Source organism: Drosophila miranda, chromosome XR (genome assembly GCF_003369915.1).
Source record: "Drosophila miranda strain MSH22 chromosome XR, D.miranda_PacBio2.1, whole genome shotgun sequence".
In the NCBI taxonomy this organism is placed as follows: Eukaryota; Metazoa; Arthropoda; class Insecta; order Diptera; family Drosophilidae; genus Drosophila; species Drosophila miranda.
Genome location: NC_046674.1, coordinates 30,693,034 through 30,706,736, shown reverse-complemented (window position 1 = coordinate 30,706,736; position 13,703 = coordinate 30,693,034). Strand labels below are relative to the sequence as shown.

Below are 13,703 nucleotides of genomic sequence, written 5' to 3'. Positions count from 1 at the left end.
TAGGAATTATCTTTGTTGTAGCATTTTAGCATTTACATACTCGTGCTAACACTTTCACTCCAGCTCAACGGTGTTCAACAATGACAAACGAGAATTTTATAAGTTGGAGAATACAGTGTTCTAGAAATCACTTTAAACCCAACTTCTGCAAAACAAACCGAAAGTGATTCTCAAAGCTTGGAATAATTTTAGAGGGGGACCAAAAAGTGGTAATTGAAGGAGAGGTAGATTGGGAAGATTAAAGAGGAGAGAGGAAAATAGCGGTAAGAGAGAAAGAAATTGTGAGAATCCTAAATGAATTTTGCGTTGGGTGTTGTTTTTTTCTACTTTGGCTTAAATTTTCCATGTAAAACATACCCAAAACTTTAGTTTGCACTTCTGTTTTTTGTTCTTTGGTTCTGTTTTATGTAACCCTCTGAAAATTTCCCCAGCATTTTTATCGCTCAGCTTTCATTTTAACACGAGGTTTACCAACACTGGTTGGAAAGGAAAACAAAGACCAACCCAATGAAATTTTCAACTGCTGGGATTAGACCCTTGTCTTACATTTTTTGGAAATTCGGTTCTCTTCCATCTTCTGCTTCTTTGTGGTTTCTGTTGGCCAAACACACTTTGAAACTGGGGCTGGCGGAAAACGTAAAACTTTGAACATAAAATTGTTCAAATACATGGTTTTTCCAGGGTCTTCTCTCGTACGACTACCCCCCCAATCAACTTTGGTTATGCGTACTCCTACAGACATGTGTGTGGGGGGCTCATCTCTGTCTGTGGTCGCCTTGGGCACTTCTGAAACAGGTGAAAGAAATGGAAAGCCAGACAGAAGTTGGCCCGGCTGAAAGTTTTTCAATTTGTTTATGCATCCAGCACAGAGATGAGTGAATTATGGCATTAAAATTATGAGTGGGGGCCCCGCCAGGGTCGGCCTATCGGTTGGCACACCACTCCATTTCTGCCCGAATTCTGCTCTATCTGAGCGATGGTCAAACAATGTTGGAAATATTCATGCCGTATTCATTTCCCTCTTGTAAATTTTGATAAATGTTTTTCCTAAATTTTCCATTGAGGAAATTGTATACAAAAATATTGATGTTGATGGCAATAGCGATGCGAATAAATAATTCATTTACGCAAGGTGACTTTATGGACAAACCAGGAAGAGAAAATTAAAAAAATTATATAGGGCATGAATATGTACATTTGTACATACATATGTCAGTAGAATTATACCCGTATAGATTCCAGAAGTCGCTTCATTTTGCTTTCAAAATTATGAAGTGACAGGCAGATGATGATATTTCATTTACTTTGTGTTGCCTGCCCGAAAATTGAAGGGGGGATGTGGATATAGTGGTTGGAGGAACGAAATGCGGTGCTTCGGAAATGAGAGATGTGAAAAGGAAGCTGCGGGAGACACAGCCGAGGCAGAGAGAGAGAGAAAATATGCGTGGCAGATACTGTGGGTTGCTGTTTCTGTTTCTGCTCTTGTTTCGCCATCGTCATCGGCCACTGACAATGATGGAAGAAGATTGATGCCTTTTTCCCTGCCCCAAAATTAATGCTTCACCCACACACGTACACCCACATCCATATACACAACTATGTACACAAAAACACTCGCACACACGTGAATGGCAGCCCTGCATTACATTATCCAAGCATATACACACCTCCCAGGGCTACCTACTGTCATTTGAGTGAAGCAAATTGTTGCACACTTTTTGGAGCATGGCCTCGTTCTCGTCCTCGGTATCGCATCATGATGGATCTGCTGGGACCTGGGAACAGTTGTGTGACTATTGCCCGTAATTAAGCGATTCACATTGTGCTTTTCACCAACAAATTGTAGTTCTTTACAAAAAAATATGCTGTTGGCAGGGAAGGGTAAAATATCCACCATCAGCACATCATCAATGATGATAACCTCTCGCAAGAGAGCTGCAGTCTGAGAGCTGTCCTAGCTTAATCAAAGCTCTAAGCTATTCACAACTAGAAATTCATCAGTGATGACAGCTATTCACTGACTTAATGTCTGAGTAAAGTGTTGAAGCTTCATTTCTTATTTTGAAATGCATAGATTGATATGATATGCATAGCTTTCCATCTTCTTCAACTGATTCAAAAAAAAAGGGCATCTTATAGTCGGTATTTCGGCTTTCATTGCCACTTCTACTTTTTTTCAGTAAATGTTCTTTTAATCAATGAAAATGTTGCCACGATTCTGTGGACTTTTGGGACTGAGGGACACAATGTGCGTAACAAGGAAATGCAATTACGGAGCACAAAAAAATAAAAAGTAATCAATGGCAATCGCTTTCGGGCAGTCCCGAAAGCTGGCCGAGTAGCTGCTCTGCTTTGCTCCCTGTTCTGATACCCGCTCTGGTAGCTCTTTGGCCCGAAAATATTAATCACTTCAATAGCGGAATCAATAATTAAAAGGCAGAGCACATACGCGCGCACACACACAGAAGGGACGGGGGAAAGAAGTCGAAATTAAAACCGAAATGGATCCGAAAACAGAGGAGGGAGAGGGCAAAAGCAAAAGCTGAGTGAAACCAGAGCAAACATCTGCAGAGTTATCAAGTATACGATCCGTTTGCCGAGCAGGAAGAGACGGAAAGAGCTATGCTGCGGCTGCTGCTGCCGTGTACAGGTGCACATTAAATATTAATGGTTTTTGGCGGCTTACGCAATTTGTTCCGTTATTAAAATTGCACTGCCTTTGTGCGTCTCCATCCCACTACTGCTCTTCGACGAAAGGATGAGCCCAGCAAGGACGGACCACCAAACAACACCCACGGCAGCGGCAGCATATTACGAATGTAAAGGCTGCAGCAGCTGCAAATATGCACATGTCTGTGAGTGTATGTGGTACTATGTGTTTTTGACGCAGGCTTAACTTTTCCCTTTCAAACGAGCTGCACGGCAAAATACTTTCCACAGCGCTCGGATAAACCAAAGTGCGGAGCCGCGTTCAACATGGTGATAATGAGTATTTCTCCCTTCCAGCTTTGCTATCATCGGCCCTTTCTTACTGAGAGGAAATGATGTTTGGTTCGATTTCCATTGGAAATCATTGCACATTCACACTGATTTATTCTTTAAAATTCGTTAGGAAAAGGAGCAAATAATATGGTATAAAGTTATGGTTTCTTGAATGCCTGAGTTTCTACTTTTTTTGAGAAAAGTGCAAATTTCTAAATAAATTACCTAAATGTATTTTAATAAGGAAAATAAAAATGAAAAACCCTACGTGTACCATTGTGCATTATAAAATCTGCGTAGTTTTGAGGCAGCAGCGTAACCAAAACAGTGCTCCATTCGATTCAGAAAAAAACTATTGAAATCTAACTTATGAACATTGAAATTTCAGAAGCAATAACCGAGTCGGCATAGCCATGTCTTTCTGACTATAAGAGCTAGAGCTGCCAAATGTTGAAATAAGTTTGTTTCAAAATTATCCCACGCCTCATTCATGGGTTCATTATTATTGCCAGTAGAAACATATAATATTGCAGTAGGTACGGAACGCCTTCCACGTGCTAGCTCAATCTCTCTCACACACTTATCTTCTTACAGTGTGCGCCCCATGGCGGAGAGAAGCGAGAATAAACGGCTGATGTTGGTTTGAGAGTCGAAAAAAAGAGACAGCTATAAAAAAAAGTAAAGAAAAATTGAAACAAATAAAATCGAATATATATAAATCTCCCAAAAGGTTAAAAAATTCATTTTGTTTGCAAAAAATCAATTTGATACCAAACGACATATGAAATATATTCTATAAATTACATAAGTAATAAGCTCACATATGTACATATATACTGACTGAGTACCGGTTATAAAATACGTTTCCGCTAATTTGTTCCTCTCCATTGTTATTCTCCTAGCCTCCCCATTCATGTTTTTAACGGTCAAAAGCAAAGTTATGAAAGCGAAAAAAATAAGAAGATTCTTCATCGAAGCGAGCTCTTAACAATAAGAAAGCATAGGATCTCCCGATCCCGCAGCCAGCGCGTACGCACTACTTATCGTTTACACCCCAGACCAGCTCCAGTGGCACAGCCACAGCAACTATCGTTGTAAGTGCCGTGCTACAAAATTAAGGGAACATACATATTTTTTTTTTATTGAAGTGTTTCCTTTTTTAATAAATTTCGAAACTTCCATATTTCTGTTATATTTTATTTTTGTATATCTATGGTCAATAAATAATAAAAATATCATAAGATATAATATCCGGATAATAGATATACACATGCCAAATCAAATCATAGTAATTCTACTATATATACTCTAAGTTTTATAATGGGTAACTGTTTACATGAAGTTGGTATATGCTTACTTACTTGAGCTTAATCATTCCTAGGTCGGCATCCATGGCCCAATTTATCGTTCTTTCGACCATCATGTAAGCATCGGACCTTGGATTTTAGACAAAAAACTGTAAAGATAAAATAAGACAAGATAAGGAATAAATATTTTTGAAAAAGATACAAAGATGATAGAAAATAGTTTAGTAGGTTTCCTTATTTAATTTTGCTTAATTCCCATATAAAAATCAATTCTGATTAAATTTACATCAATTTCTGACCACCCTAAAACCATAAGCTTGAAGTTCTGCGTCAGTTCCAGCCTCAGTCCGTATTTGGTTGCACCGTCGGAATGCACATATGGTAACGGCTGTGTGGCACGCGACGGTAGTTTGTCGTTGGCCCAAAGGGTATTCAAAACATAACCATGCTCCACACATATCTGCGACATTTGCCATTCGACTGTCTGTCCGTCCGCCCATGATTTTAAGGAAAAGATACTCTTGAGAGTGCTTACTTGGGTGTCTGTCTGTGTGACTGGTTCTTCCGGTTTCCGCCGAGTCCTGCTCGCAGCCCGTACTCGTACCCTTGTCATTTTGAACGCATTATTCACACTGAACACGATAATTTGGTCTGCGTGTGTCAGTCTATCAGTCCCTCGGATTGTCAGGCATGCCACAGATTTTTCGCCGCAGGTTTTTTCCGGGCTTGGGGGCCAGTATGTGGCTGTGGGCCATTTTAAAGTTCTGTTCGCAGGTTTGCTTCTTTAATGATTGGACTTGTATCGCATTGCATTAAACTGCTAATTAATGTTTAATTTTCAAAGAGCGCTCGAGTCAATAAGTCAAGTCGCAAGTCTTGGCCTGATTTTATTCTAAGAAATTTTGTGAAAACTGTTTCTGAGCTTTTGGTTTGGTTGGGTGTGGAGGGTGGGACGGAAGCTCAAGAGGATTAGTAACAAAAAGAGTAACTAATTGATTTATTTGAGGGTTTTGTGTGCAGTTTATGTTCTGTGTACTGATACCTTCTCAACTGTAATCCTTTTTAATGGAATTCGATCATAAGTGAAATTCTCTTCCATTGATTGGACTAATATGAGATATCTTAGCCCAAGGAATTTGCTTAATAAGAAAGATTATATTCCGCCTTTTGGCAGACCAGGCCAATGGAATTCCTTGTTGTGCATTTAGTTGCATCCTAGATAACTGTATTAAACCTTCTGAATTTGATTTCGATGGTAGTATTGGTATGGTATTGATTTGTTAGACAATATAAAGTAAAATTATTGCTTAATTCTTCTTAATTCTGCTTTAGAATATAGAAAGTGTCTGTTCTTGGGAAAGCATTTACGCAAACCTTCAGAGAGAGAGAGGAAAAAACCGAAGGAAAAAAGCAGGAACGAGCCCGAAATATCTTTAAGTCGAAGTTAATAAATTTCTTAAAAAGCCCGCTCTCCAACACACACACTCTTTCACAGTAATCCCCCACCTCCCCCCCACCACCAACCCCCCAAAAAGAAACCAAAATATGTAAACTCATGTCATAATTGAATTTTCATTTCGGTCTTCCATTTTCCCTGGGTGGCAGAGTCAAAGACCCGCCTGAAGCCAAGGACCAGGACTCGGCTGAATAATTAAAATGAAATGCGGAATAAACGAGGGGGAACGTTGTGAGTTGCTGCGGACACCGCAACTCTACAGTTATACCCGATACTTAGTCAGTATGGCTCTCCTCCGGCACACGCTGCTAATATTAAACGACACGACAAAGAGTGCGTGCGAGAGAGACAGAAAATCAGTCTGAGCGTGACGTCGGGCGCTCAGATTTTCGTCCTTTGCGAGGGCGGAAGGGGGTGTGGCGAAATTTGGACACGAAACGGTCAAGGTCCGATATCACAGGAGTGTGGATACCAAATTTGGTTGCTCTGGCTCTTATAGGTTCTGAGATCCTTGAACTCATATTTTGCAATTGGCAAAACCGACCATGAAACCTGTGTGTTAGAGAGAGACAGAGCGAGAAATAATGAAATTGTTTTCTTGATTCTGGCTATAATAATTATACGATCTGGTTAAGATCTTACACTCTAGAACATATAGTCATCTTCTACGATTCTGCGTTTTTGGTTTTATCGTATCTTTAAAAATGTGGATGCCACAGATTTTCGTTCTTTGTGGGGGCGGAAGTGGGCGGGGCGAAGTTTTAAAATATTTTTGTAGCAGTGACATATCACAGAAGTCTGGATCCAAAACATCGTTGCTCTAGCTCTTATAGTCTTTGAGCACTAGGCGCTGAAGGGGACGGACAGACGGACGGACGGACAGACGGACAGACGGACAGACAGACAGACAGACAGGGCTCAATCGACTCGGCTATTGATGCTGATCAAGAATATATATACTTTATGGGGTCGGAAACGATTCCTTCTGGACGTTACACACATCCACTTTCACCACAAATCTAATATACCCCAATACTCATTTTGAGTATCGGGTATAAAAACTAATTTTGTCACCCGAATGGAGCTGAACAATGTGTGTGGGCTGAAACAGGGAACAGAGGACAGGGGCAGGGACTGGGATTGAGGCTATAACAAAGACTGTCAGCTTATGACTTAATGCCATGTACTTTTGGGGAATGGAACACAATCTACGGTCTTATTGAAAACTCATTAAAAAGGTTATAAAAATAAAACAGTTCCCCGAACTAAGCAGAATGAGGGAGATGCTTAGAAACTCATCAGTTCTGATTCAACTCCTTGGCCTTGATTCCTAAATCAAAACTGAGACGTTAGCTCTGAGTGTTTGGAATTTCTCTGGGGATAGGGGGAGAAAAAGGGAGAGAGATGTCAGCCAAAGGACGACCCCAGATCTATAGAGGAAAGAGCAATATGAAGGGTTTGGAGTCCCCGGATGACCTATCGGACAAAGACAGTTTGTTAGATCTGGGGCCAACCGCGCCGCCGCCTGAGGATCCGAACGTTCTTACCGTTGGGATCATTGCAGATACCGTAGGCCCTACATCCTACATCCATGCCGGTCGTTGGCACCAATTCCTGCTTTCTCTTCCTCTCTGACAGGAGGTGACCTTGGGGTTCCTGCTCGCTGGCATTGGATTCCGTCGGGACAATCAAAACAGTTACCTTATGGTGGAAAGTGGTGAGAAGTCATTGTCTCCCAATTCTATTGCCTCCACTAATCCTCCTCTTCTTAGACATGCCCCAAGAGGAGATCGAGAGCTTCTTTGAACAACTGTACAGGATGCACAACCTCGGGATCATCATCCTCGACTTTCCAACGCACAAGCGGCTTAAATCAGTGTTGGATAAGTGCAAAAATATGCTGCCCGTGGTAGTCGTTGTCCCCAACAAGGCAACCCTGGGTCCCTATCAAGAATGGAAGGGCCGCAAGCATATCCATGAGCAGGATATGTAACGGAGCAGATTTCGTTCTTTACATCTATCTCTTAAAACAAAAAATTAAATAAAGTATACATATGGAAATATCATCTAACACAGCGTCATGTGTGGCATAAAGAACATTGCGTGTGCTCATAGATGAAGAATTTACTTAAAACTAGAACATGTACGTATTTTGAACAATGTCTCGGCGCAATATAACGCCATCAGATAAACTGCAGAGTTACAAAAAAACCTTCGTTCTCTTTCGTAGTGACCAGACGCGTTTTTGTTTTGCGCTCCGCATTTTTATACCCGATACTCAAAATGAGTATTGGGATACCCGTCCCTATTAGCGCCAAGTGCTCAAAAACTATAAGAGCTAGAGCAACGACATTTTATATCCGGATTTCTCTGATATGTCAATGTTATAAGTTTATTTCAAAACTTTGCCCCGCCTACTTCCGCCCCTACAAAGGGCGAAAATCTGTGGCATCCACAATTTCAAAGACACGAGAAAACAGAAACTACGCCGAATCGTAGAGGATGACTATATCTTCCAGAGTGCAAAATCTGAACCAGATCGTATAATTATTATAGCCAGAATCAAAAATTTCATTCTTTCTCGCTCTGTCTCTCTCTAAAACACAGGTTTCATGGTCGGTTTTGCCAAGTGCAAAATGTTAGTTCAAGGATCTCAGAACCTATTAGAGCCAGAGCAACCAAATTTGGTATCCACACTCCTGTGATATCGGACCTTGCCCGTTTCATATCAAAATATCGCCACACCCCCTTCCGCCCCCACAAAGGACGAAAATCTGAGGCATCCACAAGTCTCAGAGACTATTAACTCTAGAGTAACGAAATTTCGTATCCACACTCCTGTTAGATCTCCCTATAAACGTATATCTCAAAACGCCCGACGTCACGCTCAGACTGATTTTCTATCTCTCTCGCACGCACTCTTTGTCTTGTTGTTCAATATTAGCGGCGTTTGCCGGAGGAGAGCCATACTGACTAAGTATCGGGTATAAATGTAGAGTTGCGGTCTCCGCAGCAACTCACAACGTGAGCCGGGGCATAAACATAAACAGCATAAACAGCCGGGGTTTTCTTAATCTGGAAATCTGTTCTATTCCGCGAGTGCATGATTTTTGGTTTGTGTTAAAACATTATTTAACTATTTATTTTTCGGCGTTTTTTTGCTTGTCGTATTTGTATTGTTGCCGTGAGTACGCACTATATTGCATTACAGCCCGCTCTCGTCTTATAACTTTTATTGTATTATCACTCTTCCTATCAGCTAAACTTAAAATACTGTTCTTTCTCTCTCGCTCTCGTAACTTTCTGTTCAGTAGCTCTCTCTCATTAGGTGCTGCTGCAACTGCTCTCCTCTCCTCCTATTTGTCTGGTTTGGCACACTAGTCTGATAGTAAATGGTTTTGAAATATTATGCTTAAAATTATTTAAAATATTATTTTTACTATGGAGTTTTCTGTTGTATGTGCCAAAAAGTCCGAGTATCCTCTGCTGGCTCTGCGATAGCGTAATGCACGCAAAATGCGCTGCGTTTACGGGCCTCGTGTGCGATGCCATATCAAAACGTAATAGCTTGCACTACAGTTGTGAGGCATGCCGTGTGGTTGAGACTGACATGGTCATATTTATGAGGGCTTTAAAGGAGTTGACCGTTGGCTTTAAAAAGCAGTACGATCGGCTCCAAGCCATGGAGTCTGATGCAGTCTGCAACTGCTGAATGAGTCTCCGAGGCGTAAAAGGTTCACTCCGCGGGATCTGCAAGTTTCAACCGTCACTCAGCCGCTGGCGGCCGAAAACTTTACCCCGACCACTCCAAGTGTGCAGCAGTTGATCTCGTTTGCCACTCCAAGGGCAACGACAGCTGCTGGCGATGCAGATTCGGTAGCCGAATTCATCGCCTCGGAGAATGTGCAGCCAAGAACGTCTGCAGCGTCCGTGTCCATGGTGTCCGCAAGTTCGCTAGTTGTCCCGTCTATTCCGATCCCACCAATAAATAGACGCTCCGGACCTCCGGATATTGCCACCACAGGTGACTGTGGCCTGTGGTGACTAAACCACTGGTGGGAGTCCCACCAAAATGACCAGTTTTTGTCTCACAACTGGTCCCTGACCTCACATCTAATGATGTAACTGCTTTTATACAAAGCAAAAAAAAAGCCGTCGGTTTAAAGGTGGAGAAGTTTAATTTCTTTTATGCCAGGGAAACAGCTTAACACCATTTGCTCTGCCAAATTTTGCCCAGAGCATTTGGTGGTAAGGGAGTTCAAGGCTAAGAAGAAGAATAGGCCCCCCATAACTCTTACAAATCATTCCAGTGTGCCATCCTCCTCCTCATATTCCTCATCTTCCCGCCCTGCTTTAACCCTTCCAAAAACTAACTTCTCTTTTAGTAATATATCACAACGTTAGGGGCAACACAACTTTTAGAAAAGACTGTTCGTCTCGACGTGCAGGAGGGGTTCTGATTGCAGTGGACTCTAACTTCACGTCGGAACACTTCACAGTCCAAGTTCAACAAGAACTGGAATTCCTGTGCAAAACTTTTTCTTCCCGCTTTTGCTATATTCATTACTTGGTCGTATATTCCACCTTCTTCGGATATTTCAAGTTAAGAGCAATTTATACCCGAGCGCTTCCGCTCACTATACCTGAAGACGTCTACCATCCCACTTTCGAAGTGTCTCTAGGTATAGGACCAACTGTATTGGATCATTAAAGATTTTGATTGGTCCGCTTTGTACTTGCGCACTGATGTCAGAAAAGGCACACAAATTTTGTACAATGCTCTTGGCACATTTTTTGATTCTTGTGTCCAGCTTTCTTGTTCGATTAGATCTGGAAAACTCCCTTTGTTTACCAAGAAGTTATCCAGTCTAAAAAGCTTAAAATCAAGACTTTATACAACATTTCAAGAAGTTGGTTATCCTACTGCTCACTCTCGCTATGTAAAAGCTCGGTCAAACTTTTCATTTCGTAATGCTCAATTCTATTAGAACTACCTACCTCGATGCAGGATAAGTTTTTCACAGGACCCCAAACAGTTTTACAGCTTCGTAAACAGTAAGGGTAGAACGTCCGCACACCCATCCTCGCTATCATTTTGTAATCCGTCGGCAAATATTGATCAGGTAAGGTTAGGTTAACTAACTAAGATTAAACAACTAATCTATACATAGCAAACGTTGGGGAGGAGCACACCTTCGTAGGTCCGACCTCATCCAACGTGCTAGACCTAACACTTGCAACGGGGAACAGTACTATGGTATCTAGCTGGAGGGTCCTTGAAAGACCCTCCTCCTCAGATCGTAAGTACATTCAGTTGAAGTGCGAATTCAAACACTCTTCGAAGATAACAGTATATAGAAACCCCCGGAATACAAACTAGGAAAAGTTTAAAAAGACAGTTACTTCGGAGCTGGAAGCCACACATCGTGCAATCCCTCGAGGACGAAGAAGAGGTCCAAGCCGCTCTGGTGGAACCGGGATCTCTCTCTTCAAAAGAACAACCTCTGGGAATTCTTTATGATCACCAAGCAAGCGAACGAAGCCATCGTCTATAAGGAATACAAACACCTACTTAGGAGCTACAAGAAGGAAATACGCAATGCACAACGGAACTCGTGGAGGACCTTCTGCTCCAACATCGAGAAAATGAAAGAAACCGCACGGCTTCGGAAGCTGCTTTCCAAGCTGCCTACCATACAAAGCCAATTAAAGCTAGATGACGGACAGTGGACAGAGGGCAGTGATGAAGCCCTAACAGCACTAATGGAGGAGCATTTCCCTGGTTGCACCGAGGTCGCTGATGCCAAAGAGCACCTAGCAACCGAGGAACAAAACCCCCCAACAGATCTGTTAACCACTAAGCTAATCCACTGGGCAATAGACTCTTTTGCGGACTTCAGCCATGATGCAGGTGACCAAGGTGATTACCCCATGGCTTTCCGCAATATTCACAGCTTGCCTAAGTACAGGCTATATCCCTATCCAATGGAGAACCTCGAGAGTTGTCTGCCTCCCAAAGGCAGGAAAGTGCAGCCATGCGAGTCCCAAGGACTATAGACCGATAAGCCTTACCTCCTTTATACTAAAAAAGCACTGGAAAAGCTGCTGGACTTACACATCAGGAATGAAGTAGGAGGACTGATTTCAACCAACCAGCATGCCTATACCAAAGGGAAATCGGTGGAGACTGCACTACACTCGGTAGTAGCTACTATTGAGAAAGCCCTTCACAATAAAAAGTATGCACTGGGAGTATTCGTGGACATCTCCGGAGCATTTAACAACGTGGCTTCGAAAGCAAAAACAAATCGCCTGGTAGCGGCTAATACACACCCAGCAATCAACCTGTGGTTAAGGAACCTCCTAGGTTGCAGACGGGTGCAGTCAGAGTGGGGCACCGCTTCCACGGTAAAAGAGGCACACAGAGGCACACCCCAGGGTGGAGTCCTGTCGCCTCTCCTGTGGAATCTGGTGGTCGACGACCTCATCAAGAGATACGTAAGGAAAGCCCCAATAATAACAGCTTATGCGGACGACATAAGCATACTTATTACAGGAGTTTGTCCATCGCCACCATGGCGCTTTACGCATCCAAGAAGACGGCTCTGATGCACTGGATTTACATCTCGGTGGTACGACCAACTCTGCTGTATGGAGTCTTAGTGTGGTGGCAAGCTACCGAAAAGAAAACGTATCATAAGCTTATGGAAAAGACTCAGCGACAGGCTTTGCTCTGTATTACAGGGGGGCTGAGGTCAATCCCAACAAAATCACTCGAAACCCTACTTGAAATCGAACCCCTAGACATCCACGCTCGTCTGACTGCAGGAGAGGCAGCACAACGCCTCATCGCTCCAGGAAATCTGTCGCCACAAGGATACGGGCATAGTTCAATTGGCAGGGAAATGACCAGATCAGCTGATTATAGACCCCCCAAACTTGCCTGGACGTCAAAACAACCGCATCTTTGGGACCTGAAGACTGGAAAATCGGAAGGGACCAAACTAAACACCTCAATATATATACGGACGGCTCCAAAATGGACGGAGGAGCCAGAGCGGGCCTATACTGTACAGACCCTGAGATAAGGCTGTCATATAAGCTACCGGGCCAATGCAGCAAATTCCAGGCAGAGGTTTTTGCCATCTGGAAAGCAGCAGAGGTCGTTCTTCTCACTGAACGAGCACACGATGCTGTCAACCTATTGGTCGACAGCCAAGCGGCGATAAGATCCATGCAGTCGTCCGCGGTCAGTTCCAGAAGTGTCTTGGCGAGCAGGGAGGCACTAGATACCCTAAGCACGACAAAGTCAATGCGGAGACGGCGGACATACTAGCTAAGGAAGGCGTCGGGCTGGCGAATACGAAAACCGAGAACGTGCCTGTCTCCCTTAGAACGCTGCAAAGCGATCAAGAAAAGCAGGCCGGATCACAAACCGAAAGTAGGTAGAGGAGTACCACCGCCTGCAGAACCTCGAAAATCATGTGCAAGGACCGCAATGAGAAACTCAGCCCCTACCTACTGCACCTACGGAAGGACTGCAGATTGTTAGTGGGAATATTAACTGGCCATTGTCTGGCTGCGGCGCATGCAACAAAGGCATGAGTTTACCTGTTTCAATATTAAAGGCTTTCAAGGTAACTTACAGACGGATGTTATTTACACCGACTTTAGTAAAGCATTCGACTCTGTAAACCATTCCCTTTTAGCACATAAACTTGACCTTTTAGGGTTTCCGCCCAACCTTCTGAGATGGATTTCTAGCTATCTTTGTTCCAGGTCTCAAAGAGTCCTCTTCAAAAACTCCCTCTCCTCACCAATGAAGGTGTCTTCGGCAGTACCACAGGGCAGCCACCTAGGCCCTTTACTCTTCACACTCTTTATTAAGGACTTGCCTTCGGTAATAACATACTCTCGAGTACTTATGTATGCGGATGATGTTAAACTCTGTGTCCAGT

General features: G+C 43.0%; 2 protein-coding genes across 4 annotated transcripts in view; one reads left to right on the top strand and one right to left on the bottom strand.

Annotated features, from left to right (window-relative positions):
* The window catches only part of LOC108151262, a 146,771-nt gene that overhangs the window by 112,255 nt on the left and 20,813 nt on the right, over positions 1 to 13,703 (bottom strand). For all 3 annotated transcript variants that reach the window (XM_017279783.2, XM_017279781.2, XM_017279782.2), the window contains exon 2: positions 4,344 to 4,438. The gene's annotated coding sequence lies outside the window, so the exon portion shown is untranslated. The remainder of the gene's footprint in view (positions 1 to 4,343; positions 4,439 to 13,703) is intronic.
* Positions 7,061 to 7,821, top strand: LOC108151269. Its single transcript, XM_017279791.2, has 3 exons — positions 7,061 to 7,314; positions 7,384 to 7,462; positions 7,518 to 7,821. Exons 1-3 carry the CDS (start codon positions 7,150 to 7,152, stop codon positions 7,736 to 7,738), a joined length of 465 nt encoding a protein of 154 aa, XP_017135280.1. The 5' UTR covers positions 7,061 to 7,149; the 3' UTR covers positions 7,739 to 7,821.